General features: G+C 42.6%; 1 protein-coding gene across 1 annotated transcript in view; it reads left to right on the top strand.

Annotated features, from left to right (window-relative positions):
• Positions 1-26,571, top strand: part of SPTBN4 (spectrin beta, non-erythrocytic 4) — a 338,530-nt gene that overhangs the window by 5,681 nt on the left and 306,278 nt on the right. Inside the window, exons 2-10 of the mRNA XM_053721767.1 lie at positions 1,535-1,691; positions 4,589-4,740; positions 5,878-6,051; positions 6,160-6,251; positions 6,341-6,421; positions 6,563-6,678; positions 7,466-7,578; positions 7,685-7,872; positions 20,946-21,063. Coding sequence (XP_053577742.1) covers positions 1,544-1,691; positions 4,589-4,740; positions 5,878-6,051; positions 6,160-6,251; positions 6,341-6,421; positions 6,563-6,678; positions 7,466-7,578; positions 7,685-7,872; positions 20,946-21,063 — 1,182 coding nt within the window. The 5' untranslated portion in view covers positions 1,535-1,543. The remainder of the gene's footprint in view (positions 1-1,534; positions 1,692-4,588; positions 4,741-5,877; positions 6,052-6,159; positions 6,252-6,340; positions 6,422-6,562; positions 6,679-7,465; positions 7,579-7,684; positions 7,873-20,945; positions 21,064-26,571) is intronic.

The raw sequence follows: 26,571 nt of genomic DNA, 5'->3' as shown, positions 1-26,571 counted from the left end.
TCAAGTTATCGCTGTTATTAATTCATTTGTGAATGTTCACAAATGCAACCCGTTTTTTTTTTTTTTTTTTTGGCTGTTGATCACGTTGGCTGGATCAGCCAACTGAAATTCTGGCCGTTAGGCCACGTCATCAGCTCACTCTATCCAGTGCGCAAGCTTCTTCTCGGCATCTACGCGCTCTCACGTTTTGCGCATGCGTATTCTCAATATTTCTGAATACCCATTAGACGTTTAGAATTTAATTTAACGCATGAGCGGTTGGGATAGGGTTTGTAATATGCGCGTGCGCAGAAGACAGTGAGATCACCGAATGTTGCATGCGCTGTTTCACGTAGCCTAGTGAACGCGCTTTAGGCATACGTAGAAAGCGGGTGGGACCGCTCTATACGTCAAAGACAAGGAAAGGAGGAAAAGGTATGTGGGAGGAGTCGCGCATCGCAACGGTAGGGAGTTAGAAATATAGATAATGCAGAAATAAAATTAAAAAATCAGCCAAAAAGTTAGCGATTAAGTTGGGGTAATAGTAAAAAATGTTTTCATGTCTTGATGGTATTGAACATTTACCTTCACTTTAATTCTATTGTTATCGTTTGCTGAAGGAATGGCAGTGCACTACTGGCAGCTAGCTGAACACATCTAGTTAGCCAATCACAAGAGACACCAATCAGCAGCTAGCTCCCACTAGTGTAGGATATGTGCATATTCTTTTTCAGCAAGGGATACCAAAATTACTAAGCAAAATTGAAAATAGAAGTGAATTTAAAAGTGTCTTAAAGTGACATGCAAGTTTAATTTTGACTTAACTATCCCTTTAATACATCTAGTTGCATTTCTTTTTTTAAATAAGTTATATACACACAATGTGGCTAGGGAGAAGCCCATAAACCAAAATGGAAAGGTACAAAGGAAGAAAAAAGAAAACAAAAATACCAAAAGGGACATTGAACAATGAATACATTTTATAAGCATAGTAATTATTTTATTCCCCGCATCCCTCAAGTCATGGGTGTTGCTATGTTTAAATGTATCTTTTAGATACCTGTATTGTAACCTAAGTTCCAAAATGGCAGTACCCATGATTAGAGCGAGTTGCTTGAACTGTATTTAAAGTCTTATGTCCCTTTAATTCTTATGTTGTTTACTAATTTAAAGGACATTGCACTAAAAATGAATTCCCTACGAAATGTGTTAATTTTTTTTTTTGAAATATGCTTTTATAAGTTATTTTACTTATGTTTTCTTGTAAATTATCCTTGGCACTTGTGTTTTTCAGTGCTCCAGATATTCTGGAGTGCATCCTTCCGAGTCCAGGACTGTGACCCTGCTACATGCTACACATGATTGCTTGATCTTTAAGATAATATTTATTAGAATCAAGGTGATAATTTAATATTTTGTCTGAATCTTGTTTTTTTATACAGCTATATATGTGGTCATCTTACATAGTCTTACATAGAGAGTTATGACATGATCTTTCAGGGTTTTCGGTCTCATACTAATATCCCTTACTGTCCATGCTCTTTCCTATATATAGATAGCCTCAATGTCCATCGCAAGTCCGGATCTAGATAATATGGAGGTGCAGACATCTCCGAATAATAACAACCGGTGGGAACAGACTGAGCATCCGTGGGATGAACCAGTCGCAACCGGCAAGCTCTTTGAGTGTTCCCGAATTAAAGCGCTAGCAGGTAGGTCATTAGCTATTAACCATGTTTGTTCTCTCTCTTACTATTTCTGTTCTTTTCTCTTTTACCTTATTCTCTTTGTCCCTCTTAGCCTTTTTCTCTTTTACTACATCAATTTCTGTATCACTCCCCTTCCTTTTTCTTTCCTCCCTCTCTCTCACCCACGTTATTTTCATTGTCTTATTTACTCTGTATTCCCTCTCATTCTCTCTTTCCCCTATTAATGCTTCTCCTCTCTGTATGTCTCTCACTCTCTCCCCTCTTTATAACGCTACTTACTCTTTATCTCTTTCTCAAGCCTCCTCCCCTCATCTCTGTCTATTTCTCTATCTATCTCTTACTCCTCTCCCTCTCTCTCCACCTTTCTATATGGCTCTCACTCACTCCCTCTTTATCACTCTGCTTATTGTCAATCTCTTTCACTCCCCTCTGCCCCATCTCTGTCTATCTCACTCCCCACCTGCCCTTCTCTCTATCCCTCTCTCGCTTCCCTTCTCTCTTTCCTCTACAAATCTCTCAATCACCCTCCCTGTCCTCCTCTCTATATCTCTCATACTCCCCCTCTTCTCTGTCCTTTCTCTCTTTCTCACCCCTCTCCTCCCTGTCCTTCTCTCTCTCACTCCCCCACTCTCTCCCCTCTCCAAATATGTTATTTCTCCCTCCCCTGTCGACCTTTCTTTCTCTCACACAGAACCCCTCCTCTCTGTCCTTCTCTCTAACACTCTCACTTCCTCTCCTCACTGGCCTCTTCTCTCACTCCCCTCCCCCTCCTCTCTGTCCTTCTCTATCTCTCTCACACTCCCCCTCTATTCTCTTTTCTCTCTCACACACCCTCCTCTCTGTCCTCTTCTCTCTCACTCCCCTCCTCTTTGTCCTCTTCTCTCTCACTCCCCTCCTCTCTGTCCTCTTCTCTCTCACTCCCCTCCTCTCTGTCCTCTTCTCTCTCACTCCCCTCCTCTTTGTCCTCTTCTCTCTCACTCCCCTCCTCTCTGTCCTCTTCTCTCTCACTCCCCTCCTCTCTGTCCTCTTCTCTCTCACTCCCCTCCTCTCTTTCCTCTTCTCTCTCACTCCCCTCCTCTCTGTCTTCTTCTCTTCTTCTCTCTCACCCCCCTCCTCTCTGTCCTTTTCTCTTCTCTCTCACTCCTCTCCCCTCCTCTCCATATCTCTCACACTCCCCCCTCCTCTCTGTCCTCTTCTCTCTCACTCCCCCCTCCTCTCTGTCCTCTTCTCTCACACTCCCCCCCTCCTCTCTGTCCTCTTCTCTCTCACTACCCCCTCCTCTCTGTCCTCTTCTCTCTCACTCCCCCCCGACTCTCTGTCCTCTTTTCTCTGACTCCCCTCCTCTCTGTCCTCCTCTCTCACACTCCCCCCCTCCCCTTTCACCCCCCCTCCTCTCTGTCCTCTTCTCTCTCACTTCCCTCCTCTCTGTCCTCTTCTCTTTCACTCCCCCCCTCCTCTCTGTCCTCTTCTCTCTCACTCCCCTCCTCTCTGTCCTCTTTCTCTCACTCCCCCCCTCCTCTCTGTCCTCCTCTCTCTCACTCCCCTCCTCTCTGTCCTCTTCTCTCACACTCCCCCCTCCTCTCTGTCCTCTTCTCTCTCACTCCCCCCTCCTCTCTGTCCTCTTCTCTCACACTCCCCCCTCCTCTCTGTCCTCTTCTCTCACACTCCCCTCCTCTCTGTCCTCTTCTCTCTCACTCCCCTCCTCTCTGTCCTCTTCTCTCTCACTCCCCTCCTCTCTGTCCTCTCTCACTCCCCTCCTCTCTGTCCTCTTCTCTCTCTCTCTCTCTCTCTCTCTCTCTCTCACTCCCCTCCTCTCTGTCTTCTTCTCTCTCTCTCTCACTCCCCTCCTCTCTGTCCTCTTCTCTCTCACTCCCCTCCTCTCTGTCCTCTTCTCTCTCTCACTCCCCTCCTCTCTGTCCTCTTCTCTCTCACACTCCCCTCCTCTCTGTCCTCTTCTCTCTCACTCCCCTCCTCTATGTGCTCTCTCACTCCCCTCCTCTCTGTCCTCTCTCACTCCCCTCCTCTCTGTCCTCTCTCACTCCCCTCCTCTCTGTCCTCTCTCACTCCCCTCCTCTCTGTCCTCTCTCACTCCCCTCCTCTCTGTGCTCTCTCACTCCCTTCCTCTCTGTGCTCTCTCACTCCCCTCCTCTCTGTCCTCTCTCACTCCCCTCCTCTCTGTCCTCTCTCACTCCCCTCCTCTCTGTCCTCTCTCACTCCCCTCCTCTCTGTGCTCTCTCACTCCCTTCCTCTCTGTGCTCTCTCACTCCCCTCCTCTCTGTCCTCTCTCACTCCCCTCCTCTCTGTCCTCTCTCACTCCCCTCCTCTCTGTCCTCTCTCACTCCCCTCCTCTCTGTCCTCTCTCACTCCCCTCCTCTCTGTCCTCTCTCACTCCCCTCCTCTCTGTGCTCTCTCACTCCCTTCCTCTCTGTGCTCTCTCACTCCCCTCCTCTCTGTCCTCTCTCACTCCCCTCCTCTCTGTCCTCTCTCACTCCCCTCCTCTCTGTCCTCTCTCACTCCCCTCCTCTCTGTCCTCTCTCACTCCCCTCCTCTCTGTCCTCTCTCACTCCCCTCCTATCTGTGCTCTCTCACTCCCTTCCTCTCTGTGCTCTCTCACTCCCCTCCTCTCTGTCCTCTCTCACTCCCCTCCTCTCTGTCCTCTCTCACTCCCCTCCTCTCTGTCCTCTCTCACTCCCTTCCTCTCTGTCCTCTTCTCTCTCACTCTCTTTCTCTCTCAATCTCTCATGTTCCTCCTCTCCCTTTCTTTCTTTCTTTCCCCCCTTTTTCTCTCTCTGCCTCTCACACCTCATTCTTTTTTCTCCTTATAATTTAATAAAACATTTCTTGTGTCTTCGTATTTCATTATCTTTTTTTTCTTCTACCTTTGTTTACCTCGCCCACAGATGAACGTGAGGCCGTTCAGAAAAAAACGTTTACTAAATGGATGAATTCTCATCTTTCCAAAGTGCCGTGCCGTGTTAACGACCTTTATAATGACCTCCGTGATGGATACGTCATCACAAAACTTCTGGAAGTGTTATCAGGGGAGCAGCTAGTAAGACTGAAATTTATGAGGGGAAGCCTGATACTATCGCTGCTTACACTGTGCTTTGTATAAATATCAAGTCAAGTATTGAGGGGACAGCGATTAACCCCTTACAACAGCCACATTAAGGCAGTGATTATCTCTTCTTTTTGACATATATAGAGCAGTGATTATCCCCTTCTTGAAGCCACATAAAGAACAATGATTGGGCATTCTATCATGCATATACAGAGCAGTGATGATCTCTTATTGTCAGACACAAATAGCTCAGCAATTAACTCTTTATACCAGACATGTATAGAGCACTAGTAATCTTCTATCATTTTAAGCAACTTTCTAATTTGCTACCATTATCAATTTTTCTTCGTTCTCTTGGTATCTTTATTTGAATGTAAGCTTATGAGCCAACCCATTTTTGGTTCAGCAACTGGGTAGCGCTTGCTGATTGGTAGCTACATTTAGATACCAATCAGCAAACACTACCCAGGTGCTGAACCAAAAATGGGCCGGCTCATAAGCTTACATTCAAATAAAGATACCAAGAGAACGAAGAAAAATTGATAATGGTAGTAAATTAGAAAGTTGCTTAAAATTGCATGCTCTATCTGAATCATGAAAGTTTAATTTTGACTAGACTATCCCTTTAACCTCATTCCTGCCTGTCTTTAGACAGCACTACTTGTTCACTACACTCTTTACAACTGACAAGAAGGTTTTAGTTATTAAGCACTTACCAGGCCTCACCTTGTGGCAGCATACATGAATATGGTGTTATAAGACCTTTCTGCTGAGGTTGTCCTCTTAGCTATTTCTTCAAATTGCAGTTCACTTACAGCATACCATACTCCAGATGATAAAATTAGTCTGAAATCTGTTCATTAGGCAAAGTAGAGTTGTGGGGGGAGGGGGGGGGGTGGCGGTTCAGTATAATTCTCCTAGTGGTATTGAATTGGTCCAATATGTGACAAGGCAGTGTGCTACTCAATTAAACCCCCGCTTAAATATACCACTTTTGGCCAGTCGTCATATTTTTTTTTAAATGATGTTACAGTTTTGCAGTTGGATGGGGCTAACTAAAATACTTCCTCTAACCATCTAGCATCTAATCCTTGCTCTGCTTCTCTGTGTCAAATGTGTGGTCTTTAGCCAAAGCCCACCCGTGGCCGCATGCGAATTCACTCTCTGGAGAATGTGGATAAAGCACTACAATTCCTTAAGGAGCAACGGGTGCACCTGGAGAATGTGGGCTCTCATGATATTGTGGATGGCAACCATCGCCTTACTCTGGGTCTCATTTGGACCATCATCCTTCGCTTCCAGGTAACCAGCATTTGCATAGCACAGTGTGGTTTCACAGAAGCAAGAAGACAAGGGGAAAAAAAATCAAAGATCTTAGACAATTAATACTATGTTTTTTTCCCCATTCAGATTCAGGTTATCAAGATCGAGACTGAAGATAATCGTGAGACAAGATCAGCTAAGGATGCCTTGCTTCTCTGGTGTCAGATGAAGACAGCTGGGTGAGTTGGAAGCTTCTGCTGCCTCATCGTTCTGTTTACTTAGGATTATTCTTTGGTGTAATTAATGATATAGCTTTCTGTGTTTCCAGATACCCAGAGGTTAATATCCAGAATTTCACCACCAGTTGGAGAGATGGACTGGCCTTCAGTGCTCTGATTCATAGACATAGGTAATGAACATGATATGGTCAGAAGAATGTGTGGTTCATGTTGGGTTAGGGTACATACTAACATTAAAAGACAGGCAAGACCTTTAAAGATATCTACATCTCTTTTCTCTTCCATTTTTATCATGTTTGTTGCTTCTCTAGGCCGGACGTCATTGACTTCAGCAAACTTACAAAGTCTAACGCTACCTACAATCTCCAGCATGCATTTAATACAGCTGAGCAACAGCTTGGACTAACCAAGCTTCTGGACCCTGAAGGTTAGTCTGTTATAAGATTCATCTTCCTACTGGGATGGTCCTCTCATCAGATAACTGGTATTTGTGGCTACTTCCTTAAAATTCCTTTTGAGGAAACCTCTGTTCCCTATATAAAAAAATAATAATCAAAATAAGTTATACCATCCAGAGCATGTCAGCAAGAGCTAGTTTATCTGTACCTAACCAAGAGCCTTCAATTTTCCTTTTTATTGGACTTGCGTAAATGTGAACTCTATATTAGACATGTGCATTCAGCATTTTATTTTATGAACGAATGCCGAATATAGCCGCGGGTAGCAACATTCGGCTCTTTTCGGATCCAAATTTTTTAAAGGGACATGAAACCCAAAAATTTTCTTTCATGATTTAGAAAGAGCGTACAATTTTTTTCCTCAGTAGCTGTTGATTGGTAGCATCTAGCCTTGTGTGATTGGCTCACCCATGTGCATTGCCATTTCTTCAACAAAGGATATCTGAAAAATAAAGCAAATTAGATAATAGAAGTAAATTGTAATGTTGTTTAAAATTGTATTCTCTATCTGAATCATGGAAGAAACATTTTGGGTTTCATGTCCCTTTAATGTGAAAGTGTAACACACCAATATCTGGATTATACTTTCACACAAATAAATTTAACTCCGAAAAGAGCCGAATTCCGCTATCAGTGGCCATATTCACTTTTGTTTGTACAAAAAATGCACTTATACTTCAGTAAGAACGTTATATTGATGATATCTTGTTTGGATAACAAATGTTGACTTTCTGTGTGTGTTTTTTGTTTTTCAAGATGTTAATATGGAACACCCTGATGAAAAATCTATCATCACGTATGTTGTGTCTTTCTATCACTACTTTTCCAAGATGAAAGCTCTGGCTGTAGAAGGAAAGCGAATTGGGAAGGTCTGATATTATTTTACTTTTATATTTATGTCACATAGGTACCACATCTTCAAAATATTGTGTATACTATAGGATTTTGCCAGAAACACAATTTATTATCCTGCAGGTACTAGATAAGGCAATTGAAATAGAGAAAGACGTCAGACGCTACGAGAACCTTGCATCGGAACTCTTGGAGTGGATTGAAAGGACAATCTCCGTCATCACCAACCAAAAGTTTGCTAACTCTCTGTTGGGTGTCCAACAACAGCTACAAGCATTTACCACCTATTGTACCACCGAGAAGCCTTGCAAGTGATTGTTGTTCCAGACTTAGGTTTCCTTTTATATAATTAGACAATATATAAATTACACTTATCTTGGGGTGTTTTTTCAAAAGTAATACAGCTTCTTTTTCAGGGCACCCTGAGTACTCTGCTGCCAAAATGTGCCTTATCGGCTGTTACACTCACATACAGATTACTGCTGCAAAACAAGGGTTGTAAAACACTAAGGGCTAGATTACAAGTGAGGCGCAAACGGTTTTCCGCAAGCGATATCATGTTTTCCATCTTAATATGGGATGAGTCCACAGCTGCATTCCTTACTTGTGGGAAATACTGAACCTGGCCACCAGGAGGAGGCAAAGACACCCCAGCCAAAGGCTTAAATACCTCCCCCACTTCCTCATAACCACAGTCATTCTTTGCCTTTCGTCACAGGAGATTGGCAGAGAAGTGTTAGAAGATTTCGAAGTAGTCTCTTATGGAGGGTAGTAGTCTTCGAGATGGGACTGGAGTTTTAAGTAGTCCTGTCAGCCTCTCAGTTAGAGCATGGATGAAAGTTAGAGTCCGGAGATACAGGGAGAGTCTTTCTGCTAAACCATTCCGACTCATATTAACAGCTCCATAGGCAATCAGCGTTGACAAGTTTCGCTGCCTGCTTTCTTCACTCAAGTCCATGTCAGAAGCGATGCTATTATCTGTCCACGGCGTAGATTCTGGTAAGATCGTTTCATATTTTATACATGTATGATAAAGCAAGAAGACAGGGTCACAGTGTGACACCTTTTATCTGTATAGAATCAAGGGTTAATATCTCCTTAGGGGGATTATTGAACAATGGGGAATAATCTTATATGTTTATTTGATTTTATGCTGCTTTTATGTGTGAGATGTTATGGGCTCATAGGCTGTTATGGAATAAACAGGTTTCACTTTCACTTTGAGAGCCATGCAGCTTACAAGCTTGGCGCGCTTTTTCTCATAGCAGGGACGGTCCGGCATTGTGCACCATGTGATTCATTCCATTTTTCCTGACCGGGTGTCTATCAGAGAGGAGTCATAAATCTCTGTACTGTCTGAGTCATGGGAGGTGGTGAGTGCCCCAGCATTGGGGTATAAGGGTGCTGTTTTTTTGAATAAAATAAGATGTTTTATTTCTCTAGTTCTCTGGTTATTGCACTAGCGATGGAGGATTCTGTTACTTTAGAGGGCACTCCCTCTATTCCTAATGAGTAATTCCTGTTTATATGGTGAGGAGGCCTTAGTTCCGCCCTCTCAATTATGTTCCATATGCCTTGATAATGTGATAATATCGAACATGTTTGATACCACGGAGCTGTCCACCTCTGAGGAGTTGTCATCCAGTGACGTTTGTACCCTACATTCTTATATCTCTACACATGCAGTTTTCCCGTAGCATTGCTGATCCTTCATCTGTAGGGGGCCTTTTTTCACCAGACGTTACTGCGCAGTTCAGAGGGCGGTGTCTGCGGCCTTTAATGATTTACCTCGCCCTGCTAAACGCAATCGAAAGGTTATATATTGCACTCCTTCCCAGAGTACATCAGATAATTTATTGGATTTAACTGAGGGTTAGAGGATAAAGTTCTTTCTGAGACTACAGAGTATGAACATTCTCAGTCGGAGTCTGCTGCCTCTAAACCTCTAGCTGTGGAGGAACCAGACTTTAGTTTAGGAATTTGCGCTTTCTTCTAAAGGAAGTTTTTGGCGAATTCAGAGGTTCCAGAGGCCAAATTGCCTGTTGAACCTTTAATTCCTAAATTGGATAGCGTTTGAGGACAGGGGGGTAATTATCCTTCCCTGCTCCAGTTAGATGGCGAACATTATTAAGAATGAATGGGACAGGATTGGATTCCTTTCCCCCTCTTCTCCCTTTAACAAATTGTCCCCGGTCCTGGACTCTCAATGGAGTTGTGAGGTTCCGTCCCTAAATGGGATGGCGTTATCTTCACCCTTGCTAAACGTACTACTATCCCGCTTGAGGATAGTTCTTCATTTGAAGATCCCATGGATAAAAGATGTTTTCAACATACGGATATTTGTTTCAACTTGTGGCGGCTGTTACCGCGGTTACTGGAGAAACTACCTTCTGGTGTGACTTCTTATAGGATTTGATCGGGGTGGAGGATCCCCTTGACGTTACTCAGAAAAGATTTACGGCCTTGAGGGTTGTTATTTCTTTTATCTGTGCTGCTATTAGGCAGTTTATTCGCTTGAATGTTATGGCTTCAGCTTTTTCTGTTCAGGCCCGTTGGGCTCTGGCTGAAGTCATGGTCTGCAGATATAACTTCTAAGTCTAGACTTCTTTAAGGGAATGATTTTGTCTGGTCCAGGCCTGGACTCAATTATCTCCACGGTCACAAGGGGCAAGGGTGCCCTCCTACCGCAAGAGTATATGAACTAATCTAAGGGATGATTTTTGTTCTTTTCGTTCTGATAACGTACATGTCAGCAGTCCTCCACTAAGCCAGAGCAAACCAGGAGCTCTTGGAAGCCGGCTCAGTCCTGGAATAAATCCAAGCAGAGCAAGAAGCCGCCGAGTCTACGTCGACATGAATGGGCGGTCCCCGGTCCTCTTCTGGATCGTGTAGTGGGCAGTATGTCGCTCTGTTCAGTCAGTTGGTTCAGGGATGTGCAGGATCCATGGGTCCTGGAGGTCATAGCTCAGAGTTACAAGATAGGTTTTAAGTCTCAGCCACCCAAGGGCAGATTCCTCCAGTCTTCCTGACCAGAAAGGAGGGAAGCCTTTCTGGGGTGTGTATGAGATCTGTCCTCTAGGAGTTATTGTCCCTGTGCCTATCGCAGTGATAGGTTTGGGATACTATTCAAACCTTTTTGTGGTCCCTAAGAAGGAGGGTACTTTCCATACGATTCTGGACCTAAAGTGCTTAAGCAGGTTTTTAAATGTCCCCTCGTTTAAGAGGGAGACAATAAGGTCCATTCTTCCCCTTGTTTGAAAGGGGTAGTTCATGACCACGATAGATTCCTGGACCAGCACTTCTAGTTTATTGCTCTTCCGTTTGGTCTAGCTAAAGACATTTTTCAAAGAATGAACCATTCGGAATATCTCCTCTGTCTTCTTCATTCCCATGGATGACAGATAATCTAGAGAGACTTCTCTTGTTTCAAGTACCAGGATAGAATTCTCGGGTACTATAATAAGTCTCCATAGACATGAGGATATTCTAACAGACCGGTGACGTTGCAAGCTAGCTTCAACATGTCTTGCCCTCCAGATCTCCTTAAGGCCATCTGTGGCTCGGTGTATGGAGGTGATTGGTCTCATGGTGTTCAGCTTGGACATCATTTCCTTTGCCAGGTTTCACCTCAGACTGTTGCAACTGCGCATGCTGAACTAGTGGAACGGCGATCATTCGGATCTGTCTCAACAGATTTCTCTGGACAATCAATCGGGAGAATCACTCTCTTGGTGGTTTTGTCCCGATTACTTGGCCTGAGGGACGTCCGTCTCAAGACCATCCTAGGTGATTGTGACTATGGTTGCGAGTCTGTCAGGATGTGAAGCCGTTTGGGGTGCCAGGAAGGCACATGGCATCTGGTCTCAGGATGTAAAGCTCTTGATCTCTTTTTGGATCTTCGGGCAATATACAATGCTCTGAAGGCTTGGCCTCTGCTGGGTTTGTCCCAGTTAATCAGATTTCAATCAAACAATATATTCTCAGTGGCTTACATCAACCATCAGGGGGGAACGAGAAGCTCCCTAGCTATAAGGGAAGTATCTCGGATTCTGGTGTGGGGGAGACCCGCATTTGTTTGCTGTCAGCGATCCACATTCCGGGTGTGGACAACTGGGAAGCCGATTTCCTCAGCAGACAATCCTTTCATCCGGGAGAATGGTCTCTCCATCCCAAATGTTTGCAGAGATTTGCAAGAGGAAGATCTTATATCGTCTCAATACCAAGCTACACAGATAGGGGTTGAGGTACAGGGATCCTCAGGCGGAGCTAACAGATGCATTAGTGGTACCTTGGAGGTTCAATCTAATTTATCCTTTCTGACCATTACCACTACTTCCTAGTGTAGTGGCTCGAGTCAAGCAGGCGTCAGTGATATTGACTGCTCTGTCTTGGCCGCAAAGGATATGGTTCGTGGATCTGGTGGGATGTCATCATCTCCTCCGTGGAAGTTACCTTGTCGCAGGGATCTGCTGACCAAGGTCTCTTTGTTCATCAATGTCTAGATTCTCTGAGGCTGACTGCGTGGAGATTGAACGCTTAGTCCTAGCCAAGAGAGGGTTTTCTGAGAGAGTTATTTTTAATCTCATTCAAGCTCGTAAGCTGGTTGCTCGTTGCATCTATCATAACGTGTGGAGGACCTACTTATTCTGTTCTCCAGGATGGACTGGAGAAGGGCTTTTCTGCAAGTCCCCTGAAGGGACAGTTTTCAGCCCTGTCTGTGTTACTGAACAAGAGGTTTGCCGAGCTTCCAGATGTGCAGCCATTTGTTAAGGCTCTGCTGGGATCAGACCTGTGATTAGATCTAAGGCTCCTCCTTGGAGTTTAAATCTTGTCCTTAAGGTTTTGCAACGGGCTCTGTTGGAGCCTATGCATGAAGTAGACATTAAATTGTTGTCTTGGAAGGTTCTTTGTCTACTAGCTATTGCTTCTGCGCGCAGAGTCTCTGAGATTGCTGCCTTGCAATGCGACCCTCCTTATCTGGTGTTTCATGCCGATAAGGCTGTTCTACTAACCAAGTTAGGTTTTCTTCCTAAGGTTGTATCAATCGCAACATCAATCAAGAGATTGTGGTTCCTTTCTTATGTCCTAATCCTTCTTTGTCGAAGGAGCGTTTACAACGTATTTCTAGATGTGGTTTGTGCCTTTAAGTTCTATCTTCGGGCCACAAAGGAATTTAGTCAAACCTCTTTCTCTGTTCGTTCTCTTTTCCGGGAAGCGTAGGGGTCAGAGCCTCTTCGACTTCCTTATCTTTTTTTCTGAGGAGTGTCATCCGTTTAGCATAGAAACAGCGGGACATTAGCCTCCTCTGATGATTACAGCTCATTCTACGAGAGCAGTGGTTCCTCTTGGGCCTTCAAAAATGAGGCCTCTATGGATCAGATTTGTAAGGCGGCTATCTGGTTCTCCTTACATACTTTTTCCAAAATTTTACAAGTTGGATGTTTTTGCTTCTGCTGAAGAAGCCTTTAGGAGAAAGGTTTTGCAGGCTGTGGTGCCCTCAGATTAGGGTCCGCCTCGCTTTTTTCCCTCCTGTTAGCATTCTGTGTGCTCTAGAGCTTGAGTATATGTTTCCCACAAGTAAGGAATGCAGCTGTGGACTCTTCCCATATTAAGATGGAAAACATAAATTATGCTTACCTGATAATTTCATTTCCATCTGTATGGGAAGAGTCCACAGCTCCCGCCCGTGTTCTCCGATGGGCGGCCCTAAATTTCAAATTTTTTCTTCTGTCACCTTTTCCACCCTGATATTTCTCCTACTGTTCCTTGTTCCCTTGGCAGAATGACTGGGGTTATGAGGAAGTTGGGGGAAGTATTTAAGCCTTTGGCTGGGGTGTCTTTGCCTCCTCCTGGTGGCCAGGTTCAGTATTTCCCACAATTATGGAATGCAGCTGTGGACTCTTCCCATACAGATGGAAATGAAATTATCAGGTAAGCATAATTTATGTTTTCGTGATCCTTTTTCGCTAGCGTAATCGCCATTTAACCTTCAATCTAAGGATTGAAGCCCCAATCTCAGAGCTATGGTTAACTGTTTTCCGAAACAAAAAGTTACAAAAACACTTCAAAAATACATTACAAAGTACACTTAGGGGTCAATTTATCAGGCTCCGCACTGAGCTTGATGCCCCGTGTTTCTAAAGACCGCTGCTCCATAACTTGTCCGCCTGCACCGAGGTGGCGGACAGAAATCAACCCGATCGAATATGATCGGTTTGATTGACACCCCCTGCTTGCCTGCGATTGGCCGCAAATCTGCAGGGGGCGGCATTGCACCAGCAGTTCATAAGAACTGCTGGTGCAATGATAAATGCAGACATCATATGCTGTTGGCATTTATCGATGTGCGGCGGACATGATACGCTACATTGTATCATGTCCGTCCGCACTTTAATAAATATACCCCTTACACTCATAATAACACCGCCTAATAAAAATTATTTTAAAAAATATATATATTGCACAAAAACGTTATAAGGGCTCAAAGATATGAGATCTCAGTTGTTAGGAAAAAAAGGCAGGCAAAGGGCTTTAACATTGAGACACATACATATATGTCTAAATATGTATTTGTATGTGTGTATGTATATATATATATATTAATGTATTTATATGTGTATATATGTATTTACAGAATATAAATATATATGTACTGTACACACATATAGATATATATATATATAAGTGCATTAGAGCCTTTTGCTCTTAAGTAGATGAAAACATGATAAAACATATTTATGCAATATTCATATTTAATAAAGATTTTAACTATGTATTGTATTCACTGTAAATATTTGACATTTGCTAATAGGAATATGCTATGTTGTTTGCGCGGTGGGTGTTAGTTTTTTCTTCTATAAAGGTAAGACGAGCCCACGGATTCATCCTTTACTTGTGGGATATTATCCTTCCCTACAGGAAGTGGCAAAGAGCACCACAGCAGAGCTGTCTATATAGCTCCTCCCTTAGCTCCACCCCCCAGTCATTCTCTTTGCCTACTCTAAGTACTAGGAAGGGTAAAGTGAAAGAGGTGATAAAATATTAGTTTTTAATTTCTTCAATCAAGAGTTTTTTATTTTTAAATGGTACCAGTTTGTACTATTTACTCTCAGGCAGCAGATGGATGAAGACTGCTGCCTGGAGGATGATGATCTTAGCATTTGTAACTAAGGTCCATTGCTGTTCCCACAGAGGCTGAGGAGTACAGGAAATTTCAGTGTGAGGAACGGTTTCATGCTATGCAGCAATGAGGTATGTTCAGTCATATTTTTTCTGGAGACACTGTGTATTTCAGAAAGGCTGACATTATACCCAGGAGGGTAAGGGTAAGCAGTAATCCTAGAGCTAAAAGAAGGGCATTACTTAGCTTGCTTATGGGGCCAATTACATATATGGTTGACACTGAATGTAAAATGTTTGTGATCAAACGTTTTTTGGTTGGGAGTGCTTAACGTTTTTGTGGGCAATAAACGTTTTGGGCAATTTTATTAGGACACACATGGCTTAATTTTCGGGTCTTGGAACCCACATGGCTAGTTATAACCGCTCTGGTGCGGTTCTTTAAGGCTCAGGAAACATCGAGTGAGATGGGCGGGGCCTATTTTCGCGCCTCAGATGCGCAGTTAGTTTGTCAGCAAGCAGCAAGCTCTAACTCCTGAGGGCCCTGGTGTATGTTTTGGGCCAAATCGAAGCTTTTACCCCACACGTTCGATCCCTGAGGGCAGGTAGGGACACAGCAGGGCTGTGGCAAGGTGCTGAGGGGTCTTTTTCCAGATCTGGGCCTATTTTCGATCCAGTTTGGACATTAAGGGGTTAATTGTCAAAAAAATTTGTGGTGCAATCTTAACTACCTATAGTGGGTCTACATACAAAATTTTGAAAAACTTGGTGCATGTTTAGGTTGTTTTGCAGAACGTGTATGCTTTTTTTCTCTTAAAGGCGCAGTACCGTTTTTTAAGATTGTTATTTTTTTCACTAAATAAAGTGTTTTCATGCTTGTTTGTAGTCATTACTAGCCTGTTCAACATGTCTGACATTGAGGAAAGTCAATGTTCAATATGTTTAGAAGCCATTGTGGAACCTCCATTTAGAATGTGTCCCTCATGCACTGAAAGGTCAATAAATTGTAAAGAACATATTTTAGCTACTAAAAGTATGTTGCAGGATGATTCTCAGTCAGAAGAGAATCAGGTTATGCCATTTAATTCTCCCCAAGTGTCACAACCGTTAACGCCCGCACAAATGACGCCAAGTACTTCTAGTGCGTCTAATTCTTTAACCCTGCAAGATATCGCCGCAGTTATGAATACTACCCTCACTGAGGTTTTATCTAAGCTGCCGGGGTTGCAGGGGAAGCACAGTAGGTCTGGTGTGAGAACAAACGCTGAGCCCTCTGACCCTTTATTAGCTATATCCGATGTACCCTCACAATGTTCTGAAGTGAGGGATTTGCTGGCTGAGGGAGGGATTTCTGAAAATATGTTCCCTCAGACAGATTCAGATATGACGGATTTTAAATTTAAACTAGAACACCTCCGCTTATTGCTCAGGGAGGTTTTAGCGACTCTGGATGACTGTGACCCTATTGTAGTTCCAGAGAAATTGTGTAAAATGGACAAATTCCTAGAGGTTCCAGCCTACACTGATGTTTTTCCGGTCCCTAAGAGGATTTCGGAAATTTTTACTAAGGAGTGGGATAGACCAGGTATTCCGTTCGCTCCCCCTCCTACTTTTAAGAAAATGTTTCCCATATCAGACGCCATGCGGGACTCGTGGCAGACGGTCCCTAAGGTGGAGGGAGCTATTTCTACCCTGGCTAAGTGTACAACTATACCTATTGAGGACAGTTGTGCTTTCAAAGATCCTATGGATAAAAAATTAGAGGGTCTCCTGAAGAAAATATTTGTTCATCAAGGTTTTCTTCTCCAACCTATAGCGTGCATTGTTCCTGTAACTACTGCAGCATCCTATTGGTTCGAAGCTCTGGAAGAGGCTCTGCAGGTTGAGACTCAATTAGAAGATATTCTGGATAGAATTAGGGCTCTCAAGCTAGCTAATTCTTTCATTACAGATGCCGCTTTTCAATTGGCTAAATTAGCGGCGAAGAATTCAGGTTTTGCCATTTTAGCGCGCAGAGCGTTATGGCTTAAGTCCTGGTCTGCCGATGTGTCATCAAAAGCTAAGCTTTTAGCCATCCCTTTCAAGGGTAAGACCCTATTCGGGCCTGAACTGAAAGAGATCATTTCAGACATCACTGGAGAGAAAGGCCATGCCCTTCCTCAGGATAAGACGAATAAAATGAGGACCAAAGAAAATAATTTTCATTCCTTTCAAAACTTCAAAGGTGGTCTTCCTCTTCCCCTGCCGCAAAGCAAGAGGGGAATCTTGCTCAATCCAAGTCAGTCTGAAGACCTAACCAGACTTGGAACAAGGGTAAACAGGCCAAGAAGCCCGCTGCTGCCACCAAGACAGCATGAAGGGGTAGCCCCCGATCCGGGACCGGATCTAGTAGGGGACAGACTTTCTCTCTTCGCTCAGGCTTGGGCAAGAGACGTTCAGGACTCCTGGGCTTTAGAAATAGTAACCCAGGGGTATCTTCTAGATTTCATAGATTCTCCCCCAAGGGGGAGATTCCATCTTTCTCAATTGTCTCTAAACCAGACAAAAAGAGAGGCGTTCTTACGCTGTGTAGAATACCTATATTCCATGGGAGTGATCTGCCCAGTTCCGGAAACAGAACAGGGGCAAGGGTTCTACTCCAATCTGTTTGTGGTTCCCAAAAAAGAGGGAACTTTCAGACCAATTTTGGATCTCAAGATCCTAAACAAATTCCTCAGAGTCCCATCCTTCAAGATGGAGACCATTCGGACTATTTTGCGAATGATCCAGGAGGGTCAATATATGACCACCGTGGACTTAAAGGATGCGTATCTACACATTCCTATCCACAAAGATCATCACCAGTTCCTCAGGTTCGCCTTTCTGGACAAGCATTACCAGTTTGTGGCTCTTCCCTTCGGGTTGGCCACGGCTCCCAGAATTTTCACAAAGGTGCTAGGGTCCCTTCTGGCGGTTCTAAGGCCGCGGGGCATAGCAGTGGCGCCTTATCTGGACGATATCTTAATCCAGGCGTCAACTTACCAACTAGCCAAGTCTCACACGGACATCGTGTTGGCCCTTCTAAGATCTCATGGGTGGAAGGTGAACGTAAAAAGAGTTCACTTCTCCCTCTCACAAGAGTTCCATTCCTGATTCGGTGGACATGAAAATTTTTCTGACGGAGGTCAGGAAATCAAATATTTTATCCATCTGCCGAGCTCTTCATTCCATTCCTCGGCCATCAGTGGCTCAGTGTATGGAGGTAATCGGTTTAATGGTAGCGGCAATGGACATAGTTCCATTTGCTCGCTTGCATCTCAGACCACTGCAACTTTGCTTGCTCAAACAGTGGAATGGGGATTATGCAGATTTATCTCCTCAGATAAATCTGGATCAAGAGACCAGAGACTCTCTTCTTTGGTGGTTGTCACAGGATCATCTGTCCAAGGGAATGTGTTTCCGCAGGCCAGCGTGGGTCATAGTGACGACGGACGCCAGACTATTGGGCTGGGGTGCAGTCTGGAATTCCCTGAAAGCACAGAGATTGTGGACTCAGGAGGAGGCTCTCCTCCCGATAAATATTCTAGAACTGAGAGCGATATTCAATTCGCTTCAGGCGTGGCCTCAGCTGGCGTCGGTCAGATTCATAAGATTCCAGTTGGACAATATCACGACTGTAGCATATATCAATCATCAGGGGGAACAAAGAGTTCTCTAGCGATGATAGAGGTTACCAAAATAATTCAATGGGCAGAGACTCACTCTGGCCATCTATCAGCAATCTATATCCCAGGAGTGGAGAACTGGGAAGCGGATTTTCTAAGTCGTCAGACTTTTCATCCGGGGGAGTGGGAACTCCATCCGGAGGTGTTTGCACTATTGATTCAGCAATGGGGCACACCAGAATTGGATCTGATGGTGTCTCGTCAGAATGCCAAACTTCCTCGATAAGGGTCCAGGTCAAGGGATCCTCAGGCAGTACTGATAGATGCTCTAGCAGTACCCTGGTCGTTCAACCTGGCTTATGTGTTTCCACCATTTCCTCTCCTTCCTCGTTTGATTGCCAGAATCAAACAGGAGAGAGCTTCGGTGATTTTGATAGCACCTGCGTGGCCACGCAGGACTTGGTATGCAGACATAGTGGAAATGTCATCTCTTCCACCATGGACTCTGCCACTGAGACAGGACCTTCTGATTCAAGGTCCGTTCCAGCATCCAAATCTAGTTTCTCTGCGACTGACTGCTTGGAGATTGAACGCTTGATCTTATCCAAGCGGGGGTTCTCTGAGTCGGTCATAGATACCTTGATTCAGGTAAATATCTTTATTGGTGCGAATCCAAAGGCTACTCATGGAGTAAGATCAGGATTCCTAGGATTTTGTCCTTTCTCCAAGAAGGATTGGAGAAGGGGTTATCAGCTAGTTCCTTAAAGGGACAGATATCTGCTTTATCAATTCTACTGCACAAACATCTGGCAGATGTTCCAGACGTTCAGTCGTTCTGTCAGGCTTTAGTTAGAATCAAGCCTGTGTTTTTAAACCTGTTGCTCCGCCATGGAGTTTGAATTTAGTTCTTAAGGTTCTTCAAGGGGTTCTGTTTGAACCTATGCATTCCATAGATATTAAGCTTCTATCTTGGAAAGTTCCGTTTTTAGTTGCTATCTCTTCGGCTCGAAGAGTTTCTGAACTATCTGCATTGCAATGCGACTCGCCTTATCTTGTTTTCCATGCTGATAAGGTAGTTTTGCGTACCAAACCTGGATTCCTTCCTAAGGTTGTTACTAATAAGAATATTAATCAGGAAATTGTTGTTCCTTCTCTGTGTCCTAATCCTTCCTCTAAGAAGGAGCGTCTGTTGCACAACTTGGACGTGGTTCGTGCTTTAAAGTTTTACTTGCAAGCGACCAAAGATTTCCGTCAAACATCTTCTTTGTTTGTTGTCTATTCTGGAAGACATAGAGGTCAAAAAGCTACGGCTACCTCTCTTGCCTTTTGTCTGAAAAGCATCATCCGTTTGGCATACGAGACTGCTGGACAGCAGCCTCCTGAAAGAATTACAGATCACTCTACTAGAGCGGTGGCTTCCACATGGGCTTTTAAAAATGATGCTTCTGTTGAACAGATTTGTAAGGCTGCGACTTGGTCTTCGCTTCATACCTTTTCCAAATTTTCCAAATTTGATACCTTTGCTTCTTCGGGGGCTATTTTTGGGAGAAAAGTTGTTCAAGCAGTGGTGCCTTCTGTTTAACCATCTGTCTTGTCCCTCCCATTCATCCGTGTCCTATAGCTTTGGTATTGTATCCCACAAGTAAAGGATGAATCCGTGGACTCGTCTTACCTTTATAGAAGAAAACTAAATTTAAGCTTACCTGATAACTTGATTTCTTCTATGGTAAGACGAGTCCACGGCCTGCCCTGTCATTTTAAGACAGATTGTATTTTTTTATTTAAACTCAGTCACCTCTGCACCTTGTAGTTTCTCCTTTTTCTTCCTGTACCTTCGGTCGAATGACTGGGGGGTGGAGCTAAGGGAGGATCTATATAGACAGCTCTGCTGTAGGGAAGGATAATATCCCACAAGTAAAGGATGAATCCGTGGACTCGTCTTACCATAGAAGAAATCAATTTATCAGGTAAGCATAAATTTAGTTTTTTCTCTCCATTGACTTCTATGAGGAAGGCGAAAATGCAATGGTGTTTGTGCGATCTCAGGGGTTAGGTTTTTTTCTCCTTTATTTTTCTCCTTTTTTTTTCTCCATTGATTTCTATGGGGGGAAAAAACATGCACGCGCACGTGAAAAATTAAGTTAGTTTTTTTTCTCGATCGCGAAAACTCCTCTAGTTAAGCTTCTTGCGCTAGTTGGGTTGAGTTCGTATTACAAGTTCCAAAAAGACGTATTTTGCGCAAATACGAATGCAGCCCAACTAGCACAAAACTTAACTCTAGCGGAGTTTTCGCAATTGCGAAAAAAATACCGCGCCACTTGTAATCTAGCCCTAATTGGGAATCTAAAGTAGCAATATAATAATGTGTAAACGTTTAATGGATTTCAAGAGCCACAAAGGTTAGATTATGTATATAGCAAATAGCTTTGTTTTAAAGCATATTTTTTTCTTATATATCTGTGCTTTATAAATGGATACAATTGATTTGCTGAGATATCAGCTTTTCCTGTTACAAGTTCAGTCACCAAGCACATATAGCTTTTAGCTTTCTAGATTGTCTCAAGCCACAATTACATTTTAAACCCATCTTCAGATTCAGGAAAAGTCATTTTGTTGTGCAGGTTCCAAGAGAAGGGAAATTTGGAAGTATTACTGTTTACCATCCAAAGCAAAATGAGAGAAGAGAAACGCAAACTCTATGTGCCATCTGAAGGGAAGACCATCTCCGATATAAACAAGGTACGATAGGGAGCCAGTGAGTGATGAACACATCAATTATTAATATATCTGCGTTAACTTAAAGTGATGGTAAATCCTAACGTTTGTGAAACGATAGGATTTACCAGTGCAACAAATAAAGATTGCTATTTTTCAGTGAGGTGATCTTAGCCAATAGCGTGCTAGCTATCCAGCATAATGCCAGCTGACCCGCACGGCTATTGGCTAAGAGGTGGAAACGTCACCTCATTGAAAAAATAACGTTCTGCTGTGGGCGGCCTGAGGCGCTCAGTGTGGCATATGCTACAGGCAAATAAAGGAACTTTCAGCATGAAGTATTTTCTACTTCATGACTGAAAGTCCCCTTTGTTTGTTGCATTGGCAAATCCTAGCGTTTCACAAACACTAGGATTTACTATCACTTTAATTAGTAAGTAGTTCAGCAACAGAAATGAGAGTTGATAAAAAAAATATTTGAGTGCAGAGTTCATTTACTCACCATATAATATGAATTGTTATGTGCCTGTTCTGATTAATTCAGCTTGTGGAGACATGAAGTAGCATAAACATAATGTATTATTATTATTACTATACTTTATTTATAAAACGTCAATATATGGGTACAATTGATATAAGTAAAACAAAGATATAATACTTGTAAGTAGGGATGCACCGAAATTTCGGCAGCCGAAATTTTCGGCCGAAAATGAGCCTATCCCATTCGGGCCGAAAGAGGGGCAAACCGGCCGAAAATTGCGTGCTCTATCTGCCCCACACCTACACTTACTGGCCGCCGCTTACTGCATCTACTTGCACCTAAAATTAAGGATGGTGTAGCTAGAGGCCTTCTCGGCCGTTTAATTAGCAACTACATTTCCCACAACACCACTCACTGCAGCACAGCCTCCTCCCTCCTTTCCTACCTAGAGCGGTTCCTTCCTCTTTTTGCAAAATCTGCACTTCCTGTTCTGAAAGGCTCCGGTGTACTGTTTGCTTAGTGCTGTAGAAGAAGAGTTGCTCCGGTTCAGTGGTTCAGCAGTTCACCTCTGTGAGAGACAACGGAGGTTTGATTTACAGTTGTGTAGTGTGAGGAGGTAGAGGGGGGTTGCTCTGTGTTATGCTGTTGTAAATCAAACCTCCGTTGTCTCTAACAGAGCTAAACTGCTGAACCGGAGCAACTCTTCCTCCACAAAATGCTGAATAATTGCAGTAATAGACAAAGCTTCTACGTTTTAAATCCCTAGTAAACAGTTATACAAGCAGGGCTTTTACTTAGTGTGTGTACCACATGTGTGACTTTTTTGTGCTGTTATTTAGTCTGTAAATAGTGTGTGTGTGAGCTGTGTATAACATATTTACTGTATAACCTATATATATATATATATATATATATATATATATATATATATATATATATATATATATATATCTACTCATAACCTAAATATACAAAGCTTATCTGCTCTTTATTAAACCCAACAAATACCACACTACAGTTTTGTGCTGTTATATAGCCTGTACATAGTGTGTGTGAGCTGTGTATAACCCATAAATATCGAATACACAGCTTATCTGCTCTTTATTAAACATGACAAATACCAAACTGCAGCTCTGTGCTGTTATATAGTCTGTAATTAGTGTGTGAGCTGTGCATAACAACTATTTACTGTGTATAACCCATATACAGTATATCTAGTTATAAGCTAAATATCTAATACAAAGTGTATCTGCTCTTTATTAAACCTAACAAATACCAAGCTGTAGCTCTGTGCTGTTATTTAGTCTGTAATTAGTGTGTGTGAGCTGTGTATAACATAACTATTACACATGCAGTATTCCTGATCTGCCAATAAATATTAATACTGCAGTGTAAACCATTTCTTGCAAGTTTTAATTGTCTAGCCCTTACTGTTTTGCATAGATAGAAAGGTTTTCTAGGACTATACTAAATTTGGATAACTAGTAAACCAAAAGAAAATCTCTTAAATCTGATTCTGTTACATAGAACTGAATGAAGAATGTATATTGATATTAAATAATCAACAATATATTATTCTTCACTCATTCATATATAACAGAAACAGATTTAACAGATTTTTATTTATATTGCTTTTTAAAGTTATTTTTTTGTCCAATTTCAGTGTGGTTAATGGTTATTTATTTATTGGCTTGTATTTTTTTTTATTTCAGATCCATTAAATTCATTAAAAACTGTAATATAAAATTATAGAAAAAAAACTATTTTAAAATCATTTTTGAAAAAAAAAGTCAGTTTCGGTTTCGGTTTCGGGTTTCGGCCAAGGGCATCCTGAATTTTCGGTTTCGGTTTCGGTCCAGAATTTTCATTTCGGTGCATCCCTACTTGTAAGAGTCAAGACCAGACTTGACAAACCAATACAGGGGAGGAGTTGAGGGCCCTATTCTTGTGGGAACTTACAATCTAGAAGGGTAGGAGGGTGAGAAACAGGAGGTGAGAACTGCAAGGGTGAGAATGAAGTTAAAGGGACACTCAAGTCAAAATTAAGCTTTCATTATTCAGATAGAGCAGCAATTTTAAACAACTTTCCAATTTACTTCCATTAACAAAATGTGCACAGTCTTTTGATGTTTAAACTTTTGAGTCACCAGCTCCTACTGAGCATGTGCAAGAATTCACAGAATAAACGTGTATGCATTTCTGATTGGCTGATGGCTGTCACATGGTACGTGTATGCATTTCTGATTAGCTGATGGCTGTCACATGGTACAGGGGGAGTGGAAACAGACATAACTTTTAAAATTGACAGAAAAAAATCTACTACTCATTCGAAGTTCAGACTAAGTGCTATTGCATTGTCTTGTTATCTTGCATTTGTTGATTATGCAAATCTACTGTGTTGACTGGTCCTTTAATACAGAGTTATTTGAGGGCAATTATTGGGGGAGTAAAATGCATATGTTACTGAGTTGGGTGGTAGGCTTCTCTGAACAATTTTTTTCTTTCATGATTCAGATAGAGATTGTGATTTTAGCCCCTTAGTGACTAGACCATTTTTAAATTTTCTTACCGTAAGGGACCAGGGTTTTTACATTTAACTGTAATTTTCCTCTTACTCATTTACTGTACCCACACATATTATATACAGTTTCTTCTGTTAAGTGTGATCAGTCCACGGGTCATCATTACTTCTGGGATATTAACTCCTCCCCAACAGGAAGTGCAAGAGGATTCACCCAGCAGAGCTGCATATAGCTCCTCCCCTCTACGTCACTCCCAGTCATTCTCTTGCACCCAACGACTAGATAGGAGGTGTGAGAGGACTATGGTGATTATACTTAGTTTTATATCTTCAATCAAAAGTTTGTTATTTTAAAATAGCACCGGAGTGTGTTATTACCTCTCTGGCAGAGTTTGAAGAAGAATCTACCAGAGTTTTTGCTATGATTTTAGCCGGAGTAGTTAAGATCATATTGCTGTTTCTCGGCCATCTGAGGAGAGGTAAACTTCAGATCAGGGGACAGCGGGCAGATGAATCTGCATAGAGGTATGTAGCAGCTTTTATTTTCTGACAATGGAATTGATGAGAAAATCCTGCCATACCGATATAATGTCATGTATGTATACTTTACACTTCAGTATTCTGGGGAATGGTACTTCACTAGAATTACACTGTAAGAAGTACATAAAGCTGTTTAATAACTAGAAATTATGTTTAGCGTTTTTGCTGGAATGTAAAATCGTTTTCATTTGCTGAGGTACTGAGTGAATAAATGTTTGGGCACCATTTTTCCACTTGGCAGTTGCTTAATCTTTTTCTGTCAGTTTCTGTTCTCTCTCACTGCTGTGTGTGAGGGGGAAGGGCCGTTTTTTGGCGCCTTTTCTATGCATCAGTTATTTCAGTCAGCAGCTCATTGTATTCCCTGCATGATCCGGTTCATCTCTACAGAACTCAGGGGTCTTCAAACTTATTTTGAGGGAGGTAATTTCTCTCAGCAGAGCTGTGAGAATTATAGTTGACTGTGATAAAAAACGTTTATTCTGTAATTGTTTCCTGCTTTCAGAATTTGTTATCTTTGCTATTGGGATTAAACCTTTGCTAAAGTTGTGTTGTTTACAAGGATTGAGGCTATAACTGTTTCAATTTATTAATTTTCAACTGTTATAGATTTTCTGTGCTTCTTAAAGGCGCAGTACGTTTTTAATTGAATTGTATTCCAAGTTGCAAGTTTATTTGCTAGTGTGTTAAACATGTCTGATTCAGAGGAAGATACCTGTGTCATTTGTTGCAATGCCAAAGTGGAGCCCAATAGAAATTTATGTACTAACTGTATTGATGCTACTTTAAATAAAAGTCAATCTGTACAAATTGAACAAATTTCACCAAACAACGAGGGGAGAGTTATGCCGACTAACTCGCCTCACGTGCCAGTACCTGCATCTCCCGCTCGGGAGGTGCGTGATATTGTAGCGCCGAGTACATCTGGCCGGCCATTACAAATCACATTACAGGATATGGCTTCTGTTATGACTGAAGTTTTGGCTAAATTACCAGAACTAAGAGGTAAGCGTGATCACTCTGGGGTGAGAACAGAGTGCGCTGATAATATTAGGGCCATGTCAGACACTGCGTCACAGGTTGCAGAACATGAGGACGGAGAACTTCATTCTGTGGGTGACGGTTCTGATCCAAAACTGGATTCAGATATTTCATATTTTAAATTTAAACTGGAAAACCTCCGTGTATTACTAGGGGAGGTGTTAGCGGCTCTGAATGATTGTAACACAGTTGCAATACCAGAGAAAATGTGTAGGTTGGATAAATATTTTGCGGTACCGACGAGTACTGAGGTTTTTCCTATACCTAAGAGAATTACTGAAATTGTTTCTAAGGAGTGGGATAGACCCGGTGTGCCGTTCTCACCCCCTCCGATATTTAGAAAAATGTTTCCAATAGACGCCACCACACGGGACTTATGGCAAACGGTCCCTAAGGTAGAGGGAGCAGTTTCTACTTTAGCTAAGCGTACCACTATCCCGGTGGAGGATAGCTGTGCCTTTTCAGATCCAATGGATAAAAAATTAGAGGGTTACCTTAAGAAAATGTTTGTTCAACAAGGTTTTATATTGCAACCCCTTGCATGCATTGCGCCGATCACAGCTGCAGCGGCGTTCTGGATTGAGTCTCTGGAAGAGAACATTAGTTCAGCTACTCTGGACGACATTACGGACAGGCTTAGAGTCCTTAAACTAGCTAATTCATTCATTTCGGAGGCCGTAGTACATCTAACTAAACTTACGGCGAAGAATTCAGGATTCGCCATTCAGGCACGCAGGGCGCTGTGGCTAAAATCCTGGTCAGCTGATGTTACTTCTAAGTCTAAATTGCTTAATATACCTTTCAAAGGGCAGCCCTTATTCGGGCCCGGGTTGAAAGAGATTATCGCTGACATTACAGGAGGTAAAGGCCATGCCCTGCCTCAGGACAAAGCCAAATCTAAGACTAGACAGTCTAATTTTCGTTCCTTTCGTAATTTCAAAGCAGGAGCAGC

Source organism: Bombina bombina, chromosome 7 (assembly GCF_027579735.1).
Source record: "Bombina bombina isolate aBomBom1 chromosome 7, aBomBom1.pri, whole genome shotgun sequence".
NCBI classification, from domain to species: Eukaryota; Metazoa; Chordata; class Amphibia; order Anura; family Bombinatoridae; genus Bombina; species Bombina bombina.
This window is presented reverse-complemented; position numbering and strand designations above follow the sequence as displayed.